Genomic DNA, 26503 nt, shown 5'->3' on the forward strand with positions numbered 1-26503 from the left:
TGGAAACTAACTGTCAAGATGGCCACCACTCGAATAAGGCCAAACCAACTGAACCTCTTGCTATATTAAATATGTTACATTTCTGTATCTCCATAATAAAAAAAATTCAGTAAGAGCTTCAGATTAGAAATATTGCCAGATTAACCATGTACTAGTGCAAACAGAATTGTATATATGGTTGGATCCTATGACTCTGTTCTGCTAACAGTAACATTTTGCTCCAATGCATCAGTAGCAGTCTCCTTAAGCTAGAGCAGTGGTTCCCAACCGGTGGTCCGCGAACCCCCAGGGGTCCGCAAGAACTAAACCAGGGGTCCGCGAAACAAAGTTTACCACTAGGGCTTCGGCACGCAGCTCTCTCCCTCTCTCTCAGTTGAGCTGCGGCTGCGGCTCAGGGGCCGTGTGTGAGGTAAAGTGCCCTCCTCCTCCTCCTCCTCCTCCCCCCTTTCCCTCTCCTCACAGCGCGGCCGGGTTTTGCACGCGGCGCTCGAGGGCCTGCGGCACCAAGGCAGGCGGCGGCAACAGCCAATCAGCGGGCAGGATTTTCCCGCTGGTTTTGGCTGGCGGAGGAGGCCGAGGCGCTGAGGACGGGCGGATGGCAGGCTCCCCGGGGAGGGAAGGTAGGAAGGAGCCCAGGCGGCGGCAGCGAGGAGGAGGTGGTCTTGGATTTGCCTTCCCGTGGCGATCCTCCTCGGCCTCCACCCCATTCCCTCTTTATAGGGCCGTGTCTTCTCCCCCTCGCTCGTCCTCCTATCTCCCAGCCGTTTGTGGGGAGGTCCCTCGCTGTGCTCCTCTCTCGTGACGGCTTCCTAGAGGAGAGGGGAAGTATTGGCAAGGGACTGGTTGGGCCTCAGTTCCCCCCGGCCCCCAGGCCACTCACATGGCCACCATCCTTCCTCGTCGGAGACGCGACCGAAGGGGCGCTTGTTGGCACGCGTGCTGCCCTCCCGGCTCCCTCCGTCGGGGACGGAAGACGGCCCCCCAGCTAGCCTCCAGGCATGGGTTGCCCCCCTGTGCGGTAAGTATGCAGCGTTGTAGAGGGCCCGCGACGGAAGGGCTAACAGCCGTCGCGGGACGGGGTTATTGGCCATTTGTGAATGGTAGGTTTTGCCTTGGATTTGCCACTCAGATGCACGTTTTCCCCATCCAGATTCTCAAAACTGTGCATGGGGGGTTATTGGCCATTTGTGAATGGTAGGTTTTGCCTTGGATTTGCCACTCAGATGCACGTTTTCCCCATCCAGATTCTCAAAACTGTGCATGGGGGGTTATTGGCCATTTGTGAATGGGAGGTTTTGCCTTGGATTTGCCACTCAGATGCACGTTTTCCTCATCCAGATTCTCAAAAAACTGCATGGGGGGTTATTGGCCATCTGTGAATGGGAGGTTTTGCCTTGGATTTGCCTTTCAATAAAAAGTTGTTTGTATCATTGAAAGCTCTGCTATTGTGTTTTCCTTTTAAGGCAAAAGATGTTAACATATGACTTGTTTTTTCTAAACTAAAACCTCAGTATTCAGGTTAAATTGCCGCATTGGCACTCGGAATTTTTATTTTGAACCTTGGGGTCCCTGCACCGAACAAAAAAGTTCTAGTGGTCCCTGCTAATAGCAGAATAGAGTCATAGGTTACAACCCAGAAAGTGGCAGCCCTTTCTAGACAGAGTGGAATTGAAACTGTGCCTTACATTGTATGTTTTTAAGTAAGTAATAGCTTTATTTGCATTTATCCATAGGCCATTACAAACATGTCCAGGATACCACAGATATGTAATAATAGGAAATACGAGGTTAATAAAATGCTGGATTAATAGAGATACATAATAAAACTATGCTAAATTGATGGATACAGAGAAATAATTATAATTAAAAGTTGCAGTGGTGTCCCAATCAGCCAATGGGACCTAGCAACTATTAAAATCAACTTGAAGGATCAGCTGTCTTAGCAACCATATTGGACCTTATTTTCTTTTCCACCAGAGCATACAGGGAAGTCCTATTAAAAAAAAAAAAAACATCGGTGTGTTTTAACAAAAATACTAATTTCTCAGCACTAGGACAAAGTGTTAAGGCCAGAAGCCAATCGGGTAAGAAATTTAGCCCTGGGTTCCACATATAGGGGGCATTCAAATAAGTAGTGGTATAAGTCCTCCAGAACAGATATTCCACAGATGCAAAAAAGTTTATCTTTTGGAATTCGACAATAACGCCCAGTCAATGCAGCTGTTGGCATTGTTTGAAACCGTAGGGACGTAAAGCAGAGGTGGGGAACCTCCGGCCCACGGGCCGCATCCGGCCCGCGAGGCCATTTTGTCCAGCCCCCGGCCCGCCTGCCGAGGCCGGGAGCTCCATGGCCCACCTTCCGAGACTGGGAGCTAGCTATTGCTAGCCAGGCCCTTATCCCAGCGCTTTGGGCTTTGCAGGGAGGCAGGAGAGCGTGCTAACGAAACTAAAAGCTGATTGGGTGACTGTGGGGGCGTTTCCCCCAAGTCTCCCGGCTTCCTGTTCCTGGAGAGAAAGTTGTTGGGGGCACCCGAATCTCCTGCCCCTCTCCCCCACTCTCATTGCCCTGCCGATGGCTGCGCTGCACCCTCCGCTGGCTCGGTGGGCTCCTACGCAGCTTTCCCCTCACTCTCCCCTGAGGCCAAGTTACGTGCGTGTGCGCAAAGGCAGGGGAAGCCGCGGAGGTTTCTCTTCCATTGCTCCCAGCCACCCGTGCAGCTGGGGGCGGGCTGGCTGGCTTTTGTGTGTGTGTGTGCGGGGGAAGCCGCGGAGGTTTCTCCCCTTTGCTCCCGGCCACCCGTGCAGCTGGGGGATGGCTGGCTGGCTGGCTTTTGTGTGTGTGTGCGCGTGCACACATGCGCGAAGCAGGGGGGAGCTGCAGAGGCTTCTCACTGATCACGCCCAGCCGCTCATTTGGTTGGGGGCTGGCTGGCTTGCATGTGTGTGTGTGTGCGCCCGCGAAGGCGGGGGAAGCCGCGGAGGCTTCTCCTCGATCGCTCCCGGCTGCTCGTGCTTGGGGGGGGGGCGCTCTCCCTCTCTTTTCTTCCTTTCCTTCCTTCTTTCCCTCCTTCCCCTTCCTTCTCTGCATAGTTTCTCCAGGTGGTGGTTGGAGACCTGGCAACCCTAGTGGGCCTGTATGTGTGTGAGGGAGGAAGCTGGGAACCCCTCCCTTTCTCTCTCTCTTTCTCTCCCTCTCTTTTCTTCCTTTCCTTCCTTCTTTCCCTCCTTCCCCTTCCTTCTCTGCATAATTTCTCCAGGTGGTGGCTGGAGACCTGGCAACCCTAGCCTCTCCCCCCCGGATACCTACAACTGGTATGGCCCTCGAATGATGTTATAAATATGGAAATGGCCCTTGGCATGAAAAAGATTCCCCACCCCCGACGTAAAGGCTGCTCTACACTTTGGATTTGGTATACTGGCTAAATAAGAAGCTATAAGATGGTCAGTTTTGAAAAGTTTAAACCAAGGAGCAGTTCCTGATTTCAGAATCTGTGTTCTGTCCATCAGGGCATTGAATTTGTAGACCCAGTCTTTAAGTTGGGAATGATCTGCTGATAGCCCTAAAAGGTTGTCTGGAATTGAATACTGAGATATTCAATTCTGAGCTAAGGCGTAGTGGATCTTTCATTAGCATGATATTAAATTATTGTCTGCTACACGATTTTGCTTTAGGTGTTCTGTTCCCCCCCCCCCCCATAATTTTAATACCGCTAGGTATACACACGCTCTGAGAAGACCTGTTTTGGCCCTCATCAGGGCAGTGGGAGTCCCCTTGGGGAGAGCCAAAATATGCCTGAGAAAATAATTTTGAATTGATTCTAAACTAATAAGAATGTCATCTTTCCAGCCCCATACTTCCATTCCATAAAGAAGATGTGGTATGACCTTACTTTTGTATAGTTTTAGGAGAGGGTCTATAAGGAAACCTCCCTTAGTGTAGAAAAAATGTAAAAAGGACCCCACTATCCTTAATGCAGAGGCCCTAGGTGTTGCTAGGTGCACACTCCAATTTAGGCTGTCCTTGAAAGTGACTCCAAGGTACTTAAAGGAGCTACACTGCTTGATTGGGTTGCCAAGTATACTCCAGTATGATATTTTGGGCTTTTCCCTGAAGACCATCACTTTTGTCTTCTCGTAATTAATATTAAGGGCCTCTTCCTTGCAGTACATTCCCAGTTGTTGCAGCAACCTTCTTAAGCCAACTTTAGTAAGAGAGATTAAGGCCATATCATCTGCATATAATAGGACCGAGATTTTTTGATGTCTAAGTGAGTGTGGAACAAAATGTGGACCTGACCACCTCTCAACAATGTCATTTATAAACAAGTTGAATAACAAGGGGGCCAAAAACACACCTGTTTTACTCCCTTACGGATTGGAATTTAGTTGGTTAAAGAGCCAGTTATACCCACTCTAATTTGGGTGTCTATGTCCGTATGTAACTCACGCAACAAGAAGAGTAGCCGTTTATCAATGTTTTTCCTTATTAATTTTAGCCAGAGATGATCCCCATCGATGGAATCAAATGCAGCGGCCAGGTCTACAAATGCTACGAATAGTGCTTTTGTTGGGCCATTTATGCCTGAAAAAGCAAGTTGGTAAAGTGTTTGGCAACGATCTACTGTGCCAAATCCCTTTCTGAATCCTGCTTGGTGTGGGTGCAGAATGTGATTCTCGGTTACCCACTCTTCACATGGTATGTTGAAAGTGGGGGTAAGGAGAAATAGGATATTGCCTATTTTGAGGCAATATCTAAACTATGGTATTCCCATTCTTTGACATATCATTCTTTATCTCAGTTTTCTTATTTACATTATAAACCTAGCCTAATTCTGAAGGTTCAGAACATAGAACAGAAGAGTAATTAAAATAATGTAGTATCTTTTTCAAATAATTTCCCAAGTCCCATCCCATAACCATTAATATCCCAGGCGGTTGACACAAAAAATATTCAAACAGAAATGCTGACTGATTTCTCAAATGGTTTGACTTTCAGAATGGGAAACTTCAGGAGAACACACCAGAGAGACGAGAGAGATTTGCCAGAGAACTCCTGATCAGTGAGAAGAATTATGTCCATATACTGGAAATTATAAGAGATGTTTACACTAAACCACTGAAAGCAGCGTTAGCATCCAATCGACCCATCCTAAGCTATGCCAACGTTCAGATAATCTTCTCTGATATTTTGGACATCTTAGAACTAAATAGGTACTTTCTAGAGACGGTTCTGAAATACGTTAAAATACAACTTTACTAAGGTTTCAAACCTATAGACTTCCAGTCTGTCTGGTAATTCGGGGAAAGAACAGTTTGTGTAACTGTGATATAAGAAATTTCTTGCTAAGCTGGATATTGAGAATCAAAAAACCGATTACACAACAGAAATGTAGTACTCTTAAAACACTTTCTGTTAAAGCTGTCTCTCTCTCACTGGGGTGGTGAAAATGGGGCTTCTTAACTCCGTCATTTACCTGTTTTTCTTCTTAAAATTGTCTTTTTCACCTGTGAGAGAAAAACCAGGGGGGGGGGGGAAAGCAATTTTGTGAGGAAAATTGTTCATTAGAAATGGGTCTGATTTCTACCTGAGTATGTACACACTGTATAACATCTGGTTTGGCCCTTGAAAATCCTAATTTTCACCTAACTAGAACAAAACAACTTCACTAGAGCATGACTAAAACAATAATCGTCTTCATAAGAAAGGAGATTATGTTGTGTATAGGCTACTGTATGCAATCCTTCAAGAATTTACAGAAAATTAATGATGAATACAATTCCATGCAGGCTAACCTCGTTCCTGTATGAATTATATTCATGACTAGTAAAAAGGTTTGGTCCAGTTAGGAGCTCCAGGTGTGCACTTTGTGGGTGCCAAACTGCTACTCCATCACTTTCAACGAATGGATGTCATGTACACATAATGCTTCAGCTGAAATGAGTGAGGCAGCACATGGGGATGAGGAGAGGAGCCAAACACTCAGGTGGAAGATGTTATCTGTGTATACCTGGTGATGGTTACCTTTTGGTCAAGAGTCCTCTGACTGATACAAGCCCTAATGCAGGGGTTCCCAACGCTGTTGTTTTGAAAAAGAGTAGTGTGCAACTTTGAGAGAGGGGACCAGTTACAACATTTATTTAAGTATTTATAGCCTACGTTTCTCCCTGAAGGGACCCAAACCAGCTTACACCTACAATTTACAAAAAACAACAAAAGTGTGTGTGGGGAATATATTGCTGGTTTATCCACGAGTACCATTTACAAACTGAGAGGTCAAGGGTCAAGAGCCCTTCAGCTCACACCTCAGCTTTACAGTATGTGCAGTGAAAGGAAGACAAACAGGCCAGATGCAATCTGGCTGCTGCTGACTTGCTATCATAGGGAGGCAAATAACAAAGGCTGGGATTTTGTAAGTATCCTCCTACGATTAGGCAGCTATTTCCAAATGCATTCTCTCCATAGCCTGAGAGATTATGTCTCCTGAGGTCTTCTGTAGCACATCCTGTTGCAATGCTATGGAGAAAAGGCAATGTTGGCCCTTTACTCTGGGGAAGAAGCAAGTGGAGGCCAGGAAGCACACAGGCAGGCAGGCAGGCAGGCAGGCAGGCAGCATGGCCTCCATAGGTACCTTGTTCACAGTCACTACCTTAACACATGTGTTTCTCAGATGGGACGACAGTGTTCTTAAATATGCAAACTTGTTATCATCAGCTGTTGAAACTTGCCCGGAACCAGATACTGAGAAACACACTTTTCTGTTTTCAAATGCAGGTGGTTTTTTGCAGCGCTAACACAAAGACTTAAGGAATGGAACCCAGCCCAAAATTTAGGAGACATACTCATTAAATTTGGCCAGCAGTTTCAAACATACGCAAACTTCTACAACAATTATGCAGTAATTCTGAAAACAATTGACCAGGTATGTTTTCTATGGAACTGGCTGGAAGCTTCATCCTTACAGGACTCAAGAGAGCTGGAGGATTCTTTATTCCTGAATTCTCTATCTTGAAATTAAAACAACTTCCTCCGAATTAATGTGGTTTATATTTCCACTTACTGGGGAAGGCACTGGCAAATCACCCTGTAAACAAAGTCTGCCTAGTAAACGTCGGGATGTGATGTCACCCCAAGGGTCAGGAATGACCCAGTGCTTGCACAGGGGACCTTTACCTTTTTATATTCCCACTTACCAAATGGCTTATAAGGTGAATGGTCAGTGGCACAAGATTTTTATTTGTTGGCATATACACTTTTTGCTTCTTTGGAAATCTTCTGAATGCTTAAAGAAATGGCCAGGATGATGAGAAACAGCACGGTTGAGCAGTTTTTCTAGCTCCCCCCCTTCTCACAAAGTTCGTCTGAAAGTCCAGGATTCTGGAGTAAGCACTCCATGGGGCTTGCATGGATTACAAAACTGGCTCCTCTCAATTCCCTTTCCTGCAACATTTTTGTTTTAGTTACAGAAAAGAAATTTGAAGAATGTTCTCCTAATGGCTCACTATGTCATTTGAAAACAACTGTGCTAAAAACCTTAAGGCCTACTCCCAGTTCTATTTCCTTTTGTCAAAATACATTTGTTGGAGGAATTTTTTTCTTTTCTATGAAAACATTCCAGTATTCTTGTTCTGGAAACCTACTGCAGACACAGACTGAGAACATAATGATGGTGATAGAACAGAATATTAGGTATCGACATAATGCCTTTAAAAGCATTAAAAATGTATCACCTATGTCTTAGCATTTGTAAATTATCCTGCACAGGAGATGGAGCATTTATGCTGTGTGGGAGGTGACACTAAATTGATCAGGGTTTAGAGATTGAGACAATCTACTCTCATTAGAGAAACTGAAATGTGCTAACATCTTGCTTCCTTAGGGGAAAAACAGCTTGAAGTGATGAAAGGTATGTCTTTTCATTTCTTCCTTTTGCAGTGCAGGGAGACGATTCCACTATTCCGCGCTTTCTTGAAGAGGCACGATAAAGCTGTTGTTACCGGCATGAGGAGGTAGAATAAAAAAGGAGAAAAAGTATACTGCCAAAACATGGGAACAAAATCCAGACAATCTGACCAGGCTGCCTATAAACTACTTGATACACATGCTAGGCTAGCTCCCTGAAGACATACCTCGAGGCTTGAAACGTATGCTACATAGTTGGGGAGGTAAACTGAAACCCCCCTTTTACGCCAGACAACTTAGTCTGCTTGCTTGCCCTCTCAATCAGTTTTTTATATAACACAAATAGTAAACAGACCCCCCCTAGGGGTGTATTTGCAAGTCCCAGCATTTTATCCACTTTATCCAGTATTGCACGTATCTGTTTTAGAGGTGTGCAGATATCATTGGAACACAACTCTAGCTTGCTTTTGTAGCAACGTCAATCCTTGGGAGTCAAGAAGGAAGTCCTGCGCAAAGTTTTATCCTCTTGTGCCCTCGTATATGCTCCTTCCTCCAGGAAGCTGCTCCAAGTGCCTTACAAAACAAAAACAAATTAATCAGAATCCAGCATTAAAAAAAAGCTCCAGCTAAGCATAAACATGTAGATCATAAGGAGAGCTTAATGTAACAATCTAAAATAGTGTTTTGAAAAAATCAACCCCTTAATTAAAAGCCTGGGTGAGCAAAAACACTTTGGCCGGGTGCATGAAAGAAAGAAACACAGGCACCAGGCAAGCCTCAAGGGGAAGGGCATTCTACAACTGAGATACCACTATATGCAGACTTGTAGTCGGCACCAAGAAATATTTTGTAACAGACAGTAACAGCGCTGGCACCAGGGCAAGAGGGATCTGGGTAACTACAGCTTGTTTTCAGAAGCTACATTAATTCAGAAAAGAGAAGAAGAATTGGTTTTTACATGCCGACTTTCTCTACCTCTTAAGGAAGAATGAAATCGGCTTATAATCACCTTCCCTTCCCCTCCCCACAACAGACACCCTGGGAGGTAGGTGAGGCTGAGAGAGTTCTGAGAGAACTGTGACTAGCGCAAGGTCACCCAGCTGGCTTCATGTGGAGGAGTGGGGAGTCAAATCCAGATTAGAGTCCACCACTCCAAACCACTGCTTTTAACCACTATACCATGCTGGCCTGCCAATTCCCGTGAAAAGTAGCATAGCGTAGAGGCTGAGGGAACACTGTTGCCCCCCCTTTTAGCTGCCAGAGCCGTTTTCCAGCCCTGTAGTTTAGCCTGAACTGCCCATAATTCTTCTGTAATATAGGTTAGAATACATTTATTATTGGGCTCCCACCCCACATGGTTTTTGGGGAAAGAACTTGACTACCCTTCCCCCACAAATAATCACTCCAGCACTATCCGTGCTAAATAAATAGCCTCATAGTACATGAACTAACTGAATGATGCATGGTTAGCTCAACACTTACCAAGGCAGACTTAAGCGACTGTTCTCAAGTTCTGTGCTGAGGTCCTCTGAAGTTGCTCATCGTTCAGAATATGGTAGTGGTTGATAGCGCAGCAGTGCCTCGCGTCGTCCTTGTGAAGATACTTGAAATATTCTGCCCAGTTTCAAGAACACATTGTCCTACATGATGGCAGATTTTAGGGGTGGAATCCTCTACTGGGCAGCTGGTCTCAGGGGGAATATGGTATATTGATCATAAATAAGTAGAGTCACAAAATATTGCTTTGCCCTGTCTTAATTTAAGGCTTTCAGTTGTACTGCTTTGCAGGTCAAAGCACATTAAAACAGTGCTTGCAAGTCAATCTAAACAAGGACTTATCTGCCTACCCGACCTAAAGGCTATGGGCTTGGATCCTGTACCTGGTTTCCACTCTTCTGCTATGGTGCACATTCCTCTGGTATTAGGTACTGCTGAAAGACCCAGTGGTGCTCAAGGAGCCAAGAAGTGCCTAGCGCCAGAGAAAACACTCGGCAGAGAACCACCTCCACACTAGACAAAAAGGAATGCAAGCGGAATGTCCAAGTCCATCTCTAGGGAGAAATGCTAGAGTACGTAGAATGTGAATCTGCCACTTTTGTACTTAAAGCATGATTTATGTGTGAGCTATGTAGCCTACAGGAACTTCTGCTGTGGCCATCTAAGAGATTTGAAGAGTACACTGTGCTCCTGTATGCTTTGAGGCTTCACACTCCAACAGAACACACTGACCGTGAAGACTTGACTTCTGCAATTAAGCAAATGCACCAATACAAAGATTACATCGATCAGGTCTGTCACATGTTCCTTTCAATCTGATGATGTTGCAAGGATCACTAAGGTCCCCATACTGGAAACAGTGGGCTGGATCCTATGATTCTTTTCTGCTGGGCCTTCCTTTAAAGGAAAATGACATTTTCTGATACAGGAAGTCTTCCTCTGATAAAGAAAGGATTTTTTTTTTTGTTAGAGGAAGACTTCGTGGAAGATGGTCGCAGGATCCACCCCAAGGTGAACTGGAAACCAACTGTCATTCCATATTGCCACTGTCTGCTTTACAGAATGTCAAAGTTTACACATTATTATTCAAAGTATGTGGATTTCAGTGTTGAAAGCTCAGGGACGAACCTATGTCAACTGGGCATGATTTTCAAGAAAATATGCTTTTTCAGTTGCTGAGATAGCAGCTATGCAATTTTAGCACTTCTGTTTTCACATGGGAAGTCACTTATCTAAATCTGCTAATCACATAAAACTCTTGCTCATTATCAAACCTTCTCACTACTGAGTGAACCAATCTTCTGTCTCATAGAATGAGTTTTGACATGGAGTCTGAATTTTATGTTAAAAGTACCTTCAAACAAAACATGCAACTCCCCACATGACACCTGAGGTGACTCTGCACGAGAGGACTCTTTAAGTTGGCCTTTCTTTTTCAGAATGAAGAGTTTTTGTAGGTCAGAGAGCAGAGCCTGCACACCATCAAATTGAGTTCAAATATGTATCACTGACACATATGTTAAAACCTTAAATAAAATGTACCTACATTTAAATGTAAACACCATCTCTTTAGAAGTTACCTACAAATGACTATATTAATCCTTTAAAAACTGAGAAATGAAGAGAGCAGTCTTAGGCAGGTCTACTCAGAATCCTGCTCCAGTCTATCCATTGGGGCTTATTCCCAAGAAAGTGTTCTTGTAGGATTGCATGATTATTTCCTTGAATGGTCTGTGAATACAGATGTTTTTTCCCCATCCTGGGAAGCTTGCATGGTTACGTTCATTGTTTTAAATCTTTAGCTAAAGCAAAACGTGGACAGGGATGATCGGATATTAACTACACAAAGACTCATCCAAGGATGTCCTGTAAGTATTCACATTTTGTAGATAAGAAGGCACTGCAAAGGAAGTGCATGCACGCCTATGAGGAAGGTGGAATATGGCACAAGGTGGTATCACCAGGAGAAATATACAAACAAATGCATCTGTTGTACGGTTGATCCTAAGATAACAAATGTACAACAGTGGCAGTTTTGTGTGGAAGAACACAGTGTTGGGGAGCACAACTCCTTGTAAACCTTTCTTTGTGGAAAAAAACCAGGCAGCCTTGGAGACTATGGAGACAAGTGGGACCGGGGCAACCATCCACCCCAGAGCCAGCGTGGTGTAGTGGTTAGGAGCGGTGGACTCTAATCTGGAGAACCGGGTTTGATTCCCCACTTCTCCACATGAAGCCAGCTGGGTGACCTTGGGCTAGTCACAGCTCTCAGCCCCACCTACCTTGCAGCGTGTCTGTTGGGGGAGGGGAAGGGAAGGTGATTGTAAGTTGGTTTGATTCTTCCTTAAGTGGTACAGAAATTTGGCATATAAAAACCAACTCTTCTTCTTCCAGCAGTGGAGCTTTTGTTGGTGCAAGTGAGGTGGGAGCAATTTGCCTTGGCTTTTGCTCTTCACCATAGGTCCTCAGGTTGGATGCTTTTTGTCTATATGGGGTCCCTTGACCTCCAGCATCAGCTTGTCAGAGATCTTAGAGACTGGGGGCAAGATCCATGTTAGCAAGCGCACTCCATGAGTGCTTTGTGGCAATTCAGCTCATAGTGATGGGAGTACTCATTAACAGAAAAAATACAATAGTGATAAAAGGTAGGACTGTAGCATATTCTGTTGGAGTAAAGTGATACTGAGAGCACAATAAAAAGTAGTAAAGGAAATATCTATATGTTAACACAGGACAGTATGGTACAAAGGTGGTATGTCATTGATACTAACAGTTTAATATAACAAAGGGAAGGTGTGCCTGTACACATGTATAATAAAATTTATAAAAGACTAAAATTAGCTCGCAAATTAAAAGTGGGTCCTACTTCAGAACAGATTAAAAACAACTGGGTTGGATCCTATCAGCTTTTCCACTTTTCTTGTTTCAGTGTTGTGGCTGCCCCTTATGGTTCACATGGGTCATACAGTACACTCTTTTTGATGAAAATGGCATCCTTCTGCTTTAGCTAGTAGAAAAGCTAGGATACTGTCCACTGATCACCAATTTTATTGTTTTGTTTTACATTAAACCACACATTAATAAAGGTATAACCAAAAATATTTGAGCAAAAATGACAGTTGTGTATTTGAGATGAAAATTCATGCCAACTATATGTTTCCTGTGGATGTTTAAGCATTGCACCACAGAACTGTGTGATGAACTGTGTGAGCTCAACCACCAGGTATCAGATTTGGTTTTCATGATTTATATTTTATTGTTTAACCTACAGCAGTTATTGAAAGCCAACAGGTATCTAATGAGGACACAAGATGTAGCCCAGCTACGCTGCTGTTCTAAGAGAGTCAGCGCTCCATTCAGGTAAGTGGATCTATGTAAGTATTAGTTGGGGTAATAAAAGCTTTAATCTTTCTGGAGAAAGCTGGTGGTGTTCTTGATGAATTGTTAATATTTTTTCCCTTGGATATAGAAGGAGAATAAAAATGAAAAAGGGAAGTATCTGTATGTGATTTTCAGCTGAGGTGCACAATTCACACATTTCTGAAATTGTAACAGATGGGCTGTAATGTTGTTTTGTTCTTTTAAAATTGCATAGTTCGATTATGATGAATGTGGGGAGACCACATTCACTATGAGTGCTTCAAAGGTCATTGCAGTGTCTGACAATTTATTGGCCATTTATGCTGTTTTCTGGTATCTCATGTTTGAGATGGATATATTTTCTTTTAGCAAACATTAAAAGGAATAATCAGATCTGGGGTCTAAATTTCATTGTCAATATATCCTCTATATCTGGGTTGAAGTTGTAGAGCTATATCAGTAGCCCAAGGATAATTCTTTCCAGTTAAAAACAGAAATATTCATTTGCTTACTGATAATTGTTGATTAATCACAAGAAAAAGAAGAGTTGGTTTTTTTGCCCCACTTTTCTCTATCTTTTAAGGCAGGGGTGGGAAACCTTTTTTCCACCAAGGGCCATTTGGATATTTATAACATCATTCTCAGGCCATACAAAATTATCAACTTAAAAATTAGCTGACCAATACGTTTCTCCATGGCCTGGGGGGGGGGGAAGGGTTAACACTGTTTCTTGGGTGGTCCTAGCAGCTCCATAGCTAACGACTCTTCTGCAAGGGGGAAAAGGGTTCTTTTTCTTGGCAAAACAAACTCACATCTGCCTTGAATAGAGGCTATTCCTGTCTGCAGGAGGGTGTGGATCACCAGTCTTAGATCCTTTTGAGATAGAGATCTGCCAGGACCCACGAAGGGCCAGACCAAATGATTTCGCGGGCCTTAAACTGCCCCCGGGCCTGACGTTCCCCACCCGTTTTAAGGAGTCTCAAAGTAACTTACAATCACTCCCCACCCCCAACAGGCACCTTGTGAGGTAGGTGGGGTTGACACAGTTCTGAGAGAAATGTGATGAGTGGGGAATCAAACCCGGTTCTCCAGATTAGAGTCTACCACTCTTAACTTCTACACCACGCTGACCCTCATGTAGCTGCCCTTAGTTTCAAATTTCTTTTACACTACTTAATCCCCCCCTTGTATCCTGTTAGGTATTTAAAAAGGCAGGTGGATCCCACCTCACCGGAGTCCCTTGGAAAGGTTATTCCTGGGGCTGTACAACCTATGTGGCCCCAGGGGAGGAACCATGGCTTAGTAACACAGCATCTGTGTTGCATGCAGAAGGCCCCAGGTTCAATACTTGGCATCTTCACTTAAAATGATCTGATAGTAGGTGATGTGAAAGATCCCAGATAGCCACAGCCAGTCAGAACAGACTATTCTGTCCTTGATAGACCAGTGATGTAACTCACTCTAAGGCAACTTAATGTGTATCGGCGGCATGCCTCAGGGGCTGCAGGGAGAAGAAAGTGTGAAGCTGCTGTGTCAGCACAGCTGCACTGAGTGGAGAGAAGAGGCTGATTTCATGCCCTTGCTCCTCCTGACTGCGCCCCCCCCCCCGAAACAGTCTTCCAAGGGACAGAAAGGAACTGCCAGGATAGGGGAACAGGAACACAGGTAAAATGCAGACACTGGCACTTTAAAGATATAAGCCACCATATTGAACCAATTCTAATACTTAACTAGAGAACAAATAGAATATTAGAATGGTGATCTTAAACAGCAGCATCCTAATGTAACCAATCGTGCTGGCACTTCTGGGTTTTTCTTACTGTATGTTTGTCTTTTAATTATTTTTACTCTTTTAAAAAGTACTCAAAGAAGTCTTGCATTAATACCCTTGTGCTTAAATAATTTGGAAGATGGATTATTTGCTTTCATTTTTACAGGCTCTATGAACACACCCATGACCTTAGCCTTTTCCTTTTCAACGATATACTTGTTATCACTCGACGTAGCATCTCTCACAAGCCTTTTGAACGGAGCTCAAAGATGACTCACCAGTTCTTGGAGATGGTGGCACTTCATCAGCTCTTTGTTGAAGATATTCCGGAGTCCAAATGTACGTTTTTCAGTGTCATCAACTGATATAAACATGTAAAACCAATCTATGTATGCTGTACTGCTGTTTAAGAAACATGTCTAAAACTTCCTTAAGCATGCAGAACTAGTTGTGCAGTTCTTTGGATCCCGATTATTCTTCCTTCATTAGAAGGTGCCTCAGATTAATTTATTTTAGCTTTCCTGTCCATATAAAGTGCAGACTAGTCTTGCAGCATATCATACCCAAGTGGTTGCTTTTTAAGAATGGCCTCCTTGGTTTGCTTTCACCTGATGCTCCCTCCCAATAAGTGCTATGGCATGGTTTCGGTGCATTCAGCATTATCCTATAACTAACCATAGAGTACAAGCATTATAACATTTAAAACAATGGGAAACTGTCGTTTATAGCCACCAAAGATGGCTAAGTCTCTATTCCCCACTTTAGGCCTAGACAGCCATGTGTAGATATCACTTTTGCAAACTGTGCAGAGGTTAACCTCAAAAATGATCATATGGCATGCACTAGCTTTTTTGAGTTTAGGGTCAATGCAAATGTAACACCCCTGCACATTATGCACAGCTGGGTTCTTTGAGAATGTCCAACTACAAATGCAGCAAATGGCTGTACAGCAGTTCCACAGAAAAGGGGTTTTGAACTACAAGAACTGTAGACCCCAGAAACGAGTGGCCTACTTAAGCCAGTCATGTGATCTTAATGCATCAGAGGCAAAAGTGAAGTCATTTCCAGTCATGTATATCTGAACAGTGTGCATAATTCTGAGAATAGATTTCTGTATGTCTGAACATGTATATGTGAACAGTGTACATAATTCTGAGAATAGATTTCGGTAGGATTCATTCCTTTGTAGAGGAACTACTGCTGGTTTACAACTTACACAGCATTAAGGGTGGTGGGCACTGCATAGGAGAATAGTAATGCAGAAATATACATCAGTGAGATAAGACTAGGATGAAGAAAATGAAGGATGACAATGAGTACTAGCATGGAAGAGCTGTGCTATTGTAAAAGCTAAAGTGTTTATAATCATCTTAGGTATTTCTAAGTAGAAGGGGTCCACAAGCTTAATAAAAGTTCCCACACTTTCACAATTCTGAGAGCAGATAGCTGTTGCCACAATATGGCTGCCAGGGGGCTGGGTCTAATCACATCATGTTAGGAGATACTAAGCCAAGCAATTCTCCTATGATGGAAGCTGCCATTTCAAATCAGTGCTCCACGCACACACACAAAGATGATACTTCCCGTACTTTTATGAATCACCTCCCACTCCAAGCCAGGACTGGCTCTTTGCTTTAGGGGTGAAACAAGTGGATGCAAGGGAACACACTGGCAGTTTCCATGGCAACCATAGGTACCACATTCAGGATTGCTGGGTTAGAGAATAACTGCGACCCAGGGAAGTCAAGTAGCTTGTCATAACCACATATTTGACTTCTAGTTTGGCTAGAGGAAAACCTTTAGGAGTCACCCTATTACTATCCTTGAATAACTAAATGAATAACTGCAGTACGTTATCCTGAAAAAGAAATCAACCATTTCTATTTAACAGATATAAAGAATGCTTTTCTTCTACAAGGACCCAGGCATCAGTGGATTTGTTCTACAGAGGAAGCGGACAAATTCCCATGGCTTTCTGCACTGCAAAGAGCAATTATCTGTAACATTGAAGAGAATGGAAGCATCTTTTAAGATTTATATTAGCCAGCAACATGATTTCATGCTTACTAACTTTGACACAGAAAATGAGCCTATTTCTAAATACTTTGCTCAAATCCACTTTTAACAATTAGCTTTAAGTAGATGACATGAAAAAGTTGTGTACGTATAGGAATTCTACTAACTTCTGCTAACTAAAACTTCCTTCCAAGAAGTTTATTAATTCTGAATATAGAACAAGGAAGAAGTCTTTTAAATATTAGACTGACACCTATCCTTGGGTCAGTGCTGGAAAGATGGCCTCACCTCACCCCTAATATTGATGATGCTGGAGAAAATCTTCATTGTGCTAGCAGTATTGAAGCAAGGGGCAGCTGGGTGATTAGTATCATCGTTGCCTTCCACAGTCTTCCAAAAACAGTCATACAAATTACACACCCCTGCTCCACCCCAGCAAACAGGGGGGTGTTCTATACTATGGCAGTGCAAAGCAAGCTCTGCATGACTAACTCTGCATCCCTGTCATATGCATGACCGAATATACATTACTCACACAATACGAACAGAATGGATTTTTTCATTATCAACAATACAGTACATTTACTGTGACTAATATTCCTTTTCCTGTCAAACAATATGTACAAATATGTATCAATTAATGCACTTACCATTCTTGTGTGTGTGTGCCATCACGTCACAGCTAATTTATGGCGACCCCGTAGGGTTTTCAAGGGAAGAGGCGTTTTGCCATTGACTGCTGTGGGCTGAGAGAGTTCTGAAAGAACTGTGACTGGCCCAGGGTCGCCCAGCAGGCTTCATGTGCAGGAGTGGGGAATCTAACCCAGTTCTCCAGATTAGAGTCCACCGCTCTTAACCACTACACCACATTGGCTCTCTACCAAACTTAGCAATTCTTAATTATGATCAGACCAGTAAATAGTATAATTAAGAATCACTACCAAACTTAGCAATTCTTAATTATACCATTTAAAGTTTTTACTTTTCTTGCTTGATATATGAAGTATATGTATTATTATCTCACTTTGTTCTCTTTTTGTAAAACAATACATGTTTATTGTCTAATAAAGAGCACGGTTTGCATTCAGATATTGCTTCTGGTCTGATCATCATTCAAAAGGTGACCAACTACTTCTGAAGCAGCTGTTCTCCTGCCACCAAAATACTTCACAGAATAATTGTATTCACAGAACAACAAAAGACAGTATATTCCTGTTACATTAAGCCAAAGTTAGAAAGGATTCACCAAGTTAAAATATTGTGCTGTTTTATTGGTGTAAAAATCACACAATTGCTAGTTCTGATTCTGCTGAGATACATTCATGCAGTTTAACATCTATGATCCCACAGCCAGAATAAGCCATTAAATAGTATATCTGCTGTTAGTCAGCATTAATACAAATTTACATATGAGATCAAAAGGTGTGTATTATACAATATACAACAAACCCTAATACAGTACATCAACCTGAAGAGCAGGATACAGTCAGGGAACTTTCTGTTAATAATGCAACTTGTCTATAAGCCAGAGGAATAAGGCTTGGAGACATGAAGAGAAAGTGTAGCTCAAACCTCTTAAACCACATATTTTGAGGGGAAGGGAAAAAAAAGAACTGACGTGCTGACACATTTCTTGACCATGGATTCTTTTACAAGAGAGTCTGGTGAATGTGTCAATTAATAAAAAAGGCAATGTGCAAATCATGCAACTACAGGTGTTCAGGAAATAGGCCTGACTGAGAGGAACACCCGTTCCTTTCACAAAAGGGATGTATACGTGCATGCTGCAAAATCAGGGTCATGAATTAAAACCACTGTGAAGCTGTGGTCATGTTGTACAAGATACCTAAACAAAAGAATAACCAAATCTATTTGGCATGGCAACATAGTATGCAAGTGTGTGGCACTTGAAGGAGTTGGTTTATTCAAAATGGAAGGCTGTTTGAAATTGTAGTTAACAATAAATGGTGAGAGGAAACTGACTGATGACCACAGCAGGTAAATCTCACTTTCACATGTATAGTACACATTTATGATAAAAATGTACTTTTGTGTTTAGTTAAGGTAACTGGTAACAAAGGTATCCATTTGGATACCTGGAATATTTTTATTCATGATGTGAAATACAAAAACATCCATCAGGTAATTAATTCCAGTTTGGGATTTAGGCCACTGAAATTGTAAAAACCTGGCTTCAACTTAGACTGTGTGTTCCCAAGAAATGGGAGGGATGGCAGTGCCAATATATAGAATATTCAAGGAAACATTGATTCCAATTCTTTGTATTAAAATTATAAAAGCTACTTAAATACAACTGTGGACAGAGGATAAAACAATCACAGAATGTTAGAGTGCACTGAGCTGACCATATGGGTATTTAATTACGCCTTTTACCCAGTTTCCCCTTTCAAAGGTTAATTAGTTCACAGTTAACGGCAATCGGCTTATAAGTGAGAGAAAGGTCGAAGCTGTTCCAGTTGAACCTCCAGTGAAATTCTCTCTTCAAGAACATCCTGGAAAGAAAGATTTTTTAATACTCTAGAGTGAAAGAACACTAGAACATTTTTAAAGATACAATTATAGGCATCAACGTTCATCATGCAAAGTTCTTATTTCGGTCTAGATCTTTTGATGCAACCTATTACATTTTACTACTACTACTTATTTTAACCAATGTTATGTCACACATATATGGGAAAGGAGAAATCTAAAATAGCTGGTGGCAGGCCCTTGTGCATTGCTAACCAATGCAAAAGCTTGGTTACACTACATCAAGGGTGGGGAACCTTTTTCCCGCCAAGAGCCATTTGGATATTTATAACATCATTCGCGGGCCATACAAAATTATCAACTTAAAAATTAGTCGACCAAGCCCCAAGCAAGCAGCTGCCCCAGATGACCCCCCCAGCATGGGCAAGCAGGAAGGCATCCAACAGGTGGCGCACTCGCCCACCTGGTGACACAGGATGGTCTGATGCACCAGCCGGGCGTCAGCCCTCTTGTAGTACAGAGGGAATACGTTTTTCCATGGCTTGGGTGGGAAAGGGTTAACACAGTTTCTTGGGCTGTCCTAACAGCTCCATAGCTAATGACTCTTCTGCAAGGGGGGGGGGGAAGGGTTATTATTCTCGGCAAAACAAACTCACATCCACCTTGAATAGAGGCTATTCCTATACGTGGGAGGGGGCGGATCACCAGTCTTAGATCCTTCTCAGCTAGAGATCTGCCAGGACCCACAAAGGGCCAGACCAAATGATTTCGAGGGCCTTAAACGGCCCCCGGGCCTGACGTTCCCCACCCCTGCACTACATGAAGGAGTAGAATGAACATGAGAAAGCTGGCAAAGACTAAAAATATGATCCATGTTGCAAACAGGGTTTTCCCATTTGGAAAGCATTCATATTTTCAGCCTTCAAAGATAATGAAGCTGACCCCTTCAAAAAACCTTCCCCCCAAAGGTCTAGCATAAAAGAAAATTGCATGTTCATAAGGTCTCCAAATAATCTCTTGTTCTCTTAAAATATTTCCAAAATATTATTTACCTTTAACTGTTGCTGTAATTCACTATTCAGTCTGGCCAAAACAGTATTTGTCTCCTTATTGCGTCTGATTGATGCCTGAATTGCTTTCTTGTCCTTACCCACCGATCTGAGGGGACATATCACAAAACAGTTATCAGAAATAGCTGATTTTGTTTACAAATGACTCAATTAAGTAGCTATTCTGAAATTATGGCTTTATTATTAGCCTTCTAATATTTTCTAGTTGAATTGATTTGGTATGTTTGGCATCCTCTCCTGTCAGTGACCACTGACTACACATTACTATGGCCAGCCTGTAGACTAACTTTCCAAAAGACACCTCAAACTGCCTTGGAAAATTTATTATGCTTCAAAGCTCTTTTGAAAAGTCAAAGTGCTGGTATATACACTAAATTGTATACAGGGTGGATTTGATTTAAATCAAATAGATTTAAATCACTAGTCAGTAAGACTTGATTTAAATCATTTTCCCCCCAGAAAACTCATTCTTGCTGGTATAATAATATTTACAACCAGATTAGTTTCATTTTTGGAATAATAAATTTTCAGAGTAGTTTTTACAGTTATATAAAAAATTACTGATTTGGTTATACATAGACAGATAATAAGCATGTTTCTAGCATAAGAATGTTGTACTGAATTATACTGTCATAAAAAATGACTTTCTGTACTGATAACTACAAATTGATATCCAAAACCTTTTGCCAAAATAATCCAGGTTCAAAGCAGAGAAAGGCTGAGGGCTGGTACTCAACTATATGAAACATATACACATCTATTTACTTTGCAAATTTTTCAGAGTTCAGAGTTTTCTAGTAATTGTATCTGCCATATGTTTCTCTGTGGAGCACAACAGGAAGACACGTGACCAGCTTGGAAATAAGAACAACTGGAACGTAACTTTCTGAAAGAGCAAGGGAGATCAAAGACTCTGACTAATCCCCTTTAGGTTGCTGCCGGGAATTTCAAAAATTCCAATCCAATGTAAATAATGTTTACTTGGTGAACCCATGGATGCAAAGGCATGCAGCAAATCTTGTAACAAGCAAGGGAAGAGTGATAGAATAAGCTGTACACTTAGTACTTAAATTTGGCGTAGTACAATTTTAAACAATTTGATTTGAAATTCTAATATTCATAGAGTGTAATATTAAACAAGGAACCCCATGCCGCAGAGTGGTAAGCTGCAGTACTGCAGTCAAAAGCTCTGCTCACGACCTGAGTTCGATCCCAACGGAAGTTGGTTTCAGGTAGCCGGCTCAAGGTTGACTCAGCCTTCCATCCTTCCGAGGGTGGTAAAACGAGTACCCAGCTTGCTGGGGGTAAAGGGAAGATGACTGGGGAAGGCACTGGCAAACCACCCCGTAAACAAAGTCTGCCTAGGAAACGTTGGGATGTGATGTCACCCCATGGATCAGGAATGACCCGGTGCTTGCACAGAGGACCTTTACCTTTTTGATATTAAACGAGGGAAGACAGCATGGTACAGCCCGATCTCGTCAGATCTCGGAAGCTAAGCAGGGTCAGCCCTGGTTAGTATTTGGATGGGAGACCACCAAGTAATACCAGGGTTGCTGTGCAGAGGAAAGCACTGGCAAACCACCTGTTAGTCTGTTAGTTGTGTGTGTGTCTCTCACACACGCACACACACACACAATATTAACCAAGTTATGTTTGTACTTCTATTCACTAAAATCCATTGTACTTGTGTTTAGGATTCAATCGTTTGCTCTCTTTATTTAGCAACACGATTAAAATATTATAGACATCTACTTCTTTCTATGATAGCAAGACATTTTCATTAACAAGTATATCCATTAGCAATATTGATACACATCTTGGGTTACCTAGGAATAGATGGCTGTGAAGCAAGAACAGCAGCTATGACACCTGTTTTCTGTGTATGCTCCTCAGCTTCAGGTCTCAGCTCATCCTCTGATTTTGGCCTTCTGCGTATGGGTTTTGGTGGTGGAGCTAGAGGTGTGGTGCCTTTGCTCTAGAAAAATAAATGTGGCATTGACACATACTGCTTGTTATATTGCTATAAATTATTTTCTCTAAATCTCACGGTAAGAGTCAACAGGGACTGTGAGACAATGTGGAACAGCAGCATCTAGTTTATATTTTTTTCAAAAGCATGATAAAGTACAGCAAAGTTTCCCCAAACCATAAATATTTGATCTCAAAAATTTTAGTAGTTTGTATCAACAATGCTTCTGTTCTTATCTTGGTGCACATATAAACACTTCTGCCCACTGAGTCAAACAACTCATGCATCTTATGATAAAATGGGCCATGACACAATAAATGTATTTGTTTAAGTTGTTACTATATTCTTATTTTGCATACCGCATTTGCAGGGGTACTAGAAGCTGCCTTGTCCTCTAATCTTCCATCAACTTTGGCAACTCTAATAGTTCCTACAGAATCAGAGGGTTTTTCTGCCTACAAAAGAAATAATTCAGAAATGCAGGGACAAGCATTTTGTTAGCAACAATTAAAATGCTCTTCTGTTCTACCAGGCAGTTATCTAAAGGCTGCATTATAAAGCACGACTGCACTAGCTGGCTGCTGCTACAATCTTCCCATCACTAGTTTGGAGTGCTTCTACCTCGACAGCAGGTTAGGAATGGCCAACTTTCTGTTGTTAGTAATTCTCCCATCAACATTTTCAAGTTGCAAAGATATTTTCCCCACTCTATCTCTCTTTGTGATTTTGTACGCAACATTACTTCTATACATTTATATTTATAAATTTGTCCACCTTTCCAATTTCTGCCCTCAAGGCAGCTTTCATATAAAATTAAAGCAATGCAAGAATAAAACTCAAAACAAAGCAGTCTAAATCAACAGGTAAAAATCCCAAACATTCCATGATTCTACAAAGCTCAGAACAGGGTTTTCACTTGGAACCTTAAGAACAAATGTAGTGGCTCCACTACCCTTTTACTGGGACCATCTCATCTACCTTACAAAGGTTAAGACACCTGGAATTGGGCTTCAGCTGACAATCCTCAGGCATATATATATACAGGAACAGAACACTTTCAGATACTTTGGCCCCAGTCCATTTAGAACTTAGGTCAAAAACCAGCGCTTCAAATTGTGCCTGGAAACAAACTAAAGTCAGCGAAGGTGGTTCAGCACTAGTTAATGGCACTGGTAGTCAGGTATACAGATGTACTCCATAACTGTCAACTATTACTAGAAGACGCCAACTTTTATGGAACCAACCACTTCTGATCCCCAGAACACTATCAAGAAAACAGAGAGGCCATAAGATTACAAAGTTAATCATTGCATTGCACCTTAACCAGGTGACATGAAAAATGTATAGAAATAAATGAAAAATGCACTTCCAAAATGATAGCTTGACCACAGAATAACTCGTTGCCACCTGGTTAAGGGTAAAAATGACACCAAATGCTTATTAGACTGTGCTTGAGATATTCAATATTTACGAAGTCTGGAATCCAAAGTACCATCCAACTAATTCCATACATCTAAGGAAGTTCGGGCTTCTGCTTCTCAAATAGCCTCCATGTCACATGGCAAGCTGCTTTTGAAACTCAGAGGATTGCCAGGAACAGTCTGTATAGCACAGGAGTCAGCTGCTTAAAGAAATCCACTACCTTGTTGTACATAGCCAAACCCTTTGGCTTACTGAAATAACTCTCTGGATCCTGGCCTGTGTCTATTACACTACCACTAACACTGTCAGTATTCCTTTCAGTGGCTATATAGTTAAGGAGTACTTTGGCAGACGAGTGAAAACAAGATCTATGGGGCTGTCAATACCAACTACTATATCAGCAATGCCAGGCAGTACATAAGAGACAAGTACATAATAATTTCAAGGGCTATACATCAAGAGCTATACATCAGTGCTTATACTGACTTGCAAAACCTCTGCATTTCTCTCAATTTCTTCATCCTCTTCTTCATTCACACCTGATGCAGCAAAAACCTCAAACTGGCTAAAATCTGCAAAGTTTGGCTGTTCTGGTATTTGTTGAGGTGAGGTACTGGTATGAGCTATTAAACCTTCAGAATCTGATGGACGATGAACATGACCTCCAGCCTAAAGTAAAAAAAAAAAAGAAGAGTAATTTAGTTATTCTGAAAATCTTGTTTAGATTCTAAGCAAAGGGGGGGAGGTCTTTGGCTATAACTGATGTTCCTTGAGTGGTAGTATGTGCAGGCCCGCAAACAGGCTCTGTGCACAGCCTGAACTCTGAGACTTCCAGAACTAACATTGGCGGTGCAACATCTTCCTACTTTTCTGAGTCTACGCTCATGGCGCATGCCTAGAGGGCAGGAGTCTTCATTTCCTCTCATTTCTTTTGAAGAGAACAAGTTAAAAAAGGTGCCTGCTGCAGCAAAGGAGGGAAAGCTGTGTGATTGCACAGATGACCACTCAAAGATCATCAGTTACAGTTACGTCCTGAGTAAGAGAGCTGACCCTCCCCCTGAGCATACATAATGAACACAGAGGATTTCAGGCTAAAAAGGTTCACAGTTCAGGATGTGCAGGTGCTGAGCTCATTTGCCTGACGGACAAAGATAACGAAGAACTTTTTTCTTATTGTACAGCTCTTTTTCTTTTACTTCGTTCTAGTCTGTGGTTGAAAGCATTCCATCTGCCCTTGAAAATATTTCTCAAACCAAGTATTTAAAGAACACCCAAACTAAGCAAGTGCATCGGAAAAAAAGGAAATCACCTTTTTTCAACCTGTAGATGGCATATGTTTGCATTTGCATTTCCTCTTCTCTGTATACATTAGGGGTTTGCACCAATAATAATAAATAAATTTATAATAATAATAACCAAATTTTATTTGTGGCTAGTATGTCAGATAAAACAGGTAAAACAGAAACTGACCATACAGAGTAGATGTTTACAACCAAGGCCAACAAAATTAGGAATCACCCAATTTTACATTTCCACAGATTAAGGATGTCCATTAAGGCGACGTAGTTTCATTGCTACTGCACAGTATTTTGCGATCTGGGTGGTGACTGGTGAGCTGTCTCCCAGCAGAAAGGGTGCGTACCAATTTTCTTTCTGTATTTTTCATATTCGGGTTTAATTGACCCCAAAATTTTCAGAACATACAAAAAAAGCCAAGTCCCCATACCAGCACTTAGTTTTTCTCAAGCAACTTTAGACCAGAGAATCAAGCTGAGACAATTTTTCCCACTATTCTCACAATGGTAGGAAAATTTTAAAGCAACAATGCACTCTTTAGGGAGTTTTTGTAGGGCTCTGGGGAGGAGAGCTGCTTTTTTAAGGAGAGGCACCAAATTTTCAGTGTAGCTGCAGGTGCCTCTCCTTATGAGAGCCCCCGAGTGTGGTTAGGTTTGGGTCAGGGGGCCTAATTTTATACGCACCCAGTTTTCCTCCATTTGGGGGCCTATAAAATTAGACCCCCTGACCCAATCTTCACCAAATGTGGGGGTTCTCAAAAAGAGAGCCACCTGCAGCTCTGCTGAAAATTTGGTGCCTCTACCTCAAAAAACTGCCCTGCAAAGATAATGGACCTTTTTGGCTTTGCCTTTTTTGCTCCATTATATTGGTGTCTCTTTTTTGGTTCGGCATATCCAAATGCACACCCCTAATAAACACAGAAGTCTAAATGAGGATTGAGAGCCAGCATGGTGTAGTGGTTAAGAGCGGCAGACTCTAATCTGGAGAACCAGGTTCAATTCCCCACTTCTCCACATGAAGCCTGCTGGGTGACCTTGGGCCAGTCATACTTCTCTCAGAACCCTCTCAGCCCACACAGAAGCAGGCAACCACCTCTGAACTTCTCTTGCCTTGAAAACCCTACAGGGTCACCATAAGTCAGCTGTGACTCAATGGCACACATACACAAATGAGGACTACACATGCAGTATAATGTGGTGCTAGAATTCTGAAGCGATAGAATAGATAAAATGTACTGTTTTCAACAGCAGGTAGGAAAAATGACATTTTTAATGTTCACGCCTTTCATATTAAAAAATAGCATATCAAAGATAAATGCTTTCCCACTTATTGGGCATTATTAATGCAAGTGGCTGTTGAAAGATATGATTCCTCCCCTGTAATCTCACATGGTACAGCCTATTCTACTACTTCAGTAGTTTGCCACCTCACTGTGCTGCATATGTAGACCAAGCCGAAGACTCACTTCTGGGAGACCTGATTGCTGTTCAACAAGGGCATATCATACAGCAGTGTGGATCCAACCTATCCTACCAATGTTTATAGTCTAAACAGCCTCCTGAGACATATGGCTGATTGCTTCAGTGCATCCCTTATCAAAAACTGTCCACAGGGTGAAAACCAGCGCTCACAAGGGACAGTGGTGATCTTCAACAAGACAGCTTGCCACATGCAAAGATACTTCAGTATGGGACACACAATTATGATCT

General features: G+C 42.2%; 2 protein-coding genes across 8 annotated transcripts in view; one reads left to right on the forward strand and one right to left on the reverse strand.

Moving 5' to 3' along the window:
• ECT2L (epithelial cell transforming 2 like) overlaps positions 1-16559 on the forward strand; it is a 60048-nt gene extending 43489 nt beyond the window's left edge. Inside the window, exons 16-23 of the mRNA XM_056852532.1 lie at positions 4997-5211; positions 6773-6920; positions 7934-8007; positions 10033-10189; positions 11200-11265; positions 12669-12757; positions 14695-14867; positions 16420-16559. Of these exons, the coding sequence (XP_056708510.1) occupies positions 4997-5211; positions 6773-6920; positions 7934-8007; positions 10033-10189; positions 11200-11265; positions 12669-12757; positions 14695-14867; positions 16420-16559 (1062 nt within the window). The remainder of the gene's footprint in view (positions 1-4996; positions 5212-6772; positions 6921-7933; positions 8008-10032; positions 10190-11199; positions 11266-12668; positions 12758-14694; positions 14868-16419) is intronic.
• Positions 16560-18588: 2029 nt separating this feature from the next.
• Positions 18589-26503, reverse strand: part of REPS1 (RALBP1 associated Eps domain containing 1) — a 55059-nt gene continuing 47144 nt past the window's right edge. For all 7 annotated transcript variants that reach the window (XM_056852916.1, XM_056852915.1, XM_056852914.1 and 4 more), the window contains 5 exons: positions 23985-24167; positions 22436-22531; positions 21934-22082; positions 20087-20192; positions 18589-19057 (listed from right to left, as the gene is read on the reverse strand). In XM_056852916.1, coding sequence (XP_056708894.1) covers positions 18989-19057; positions 20087-20192; positions 21934-22082; positions 22436-22531; positions 23985-24167 — 603 coding nt within the window. In that variant the 3' untranslated portion in view covers positions 18589-18988. The remainder of the gene's footprint in view (positions 19058-20086; positions 20193-21933; positions 22083-22435; positions 22532-23984; positions 24168-26503) is intronic.

This window comes from Euleptes europaea, chromosome 7 (genome assembly GCF_029931775.1).
Source record: "Euleptes europaea isolate rEulEur1 chromosome 7, rEulEur1.hap1, whole genome shotgun sequence".
Lineage (NCBI taxonomy): Eukaryota > Metazoa > Chordata > Lepidosauria > Squamata > Sphaerodactylidae > Euleptes > Euleptes europaea.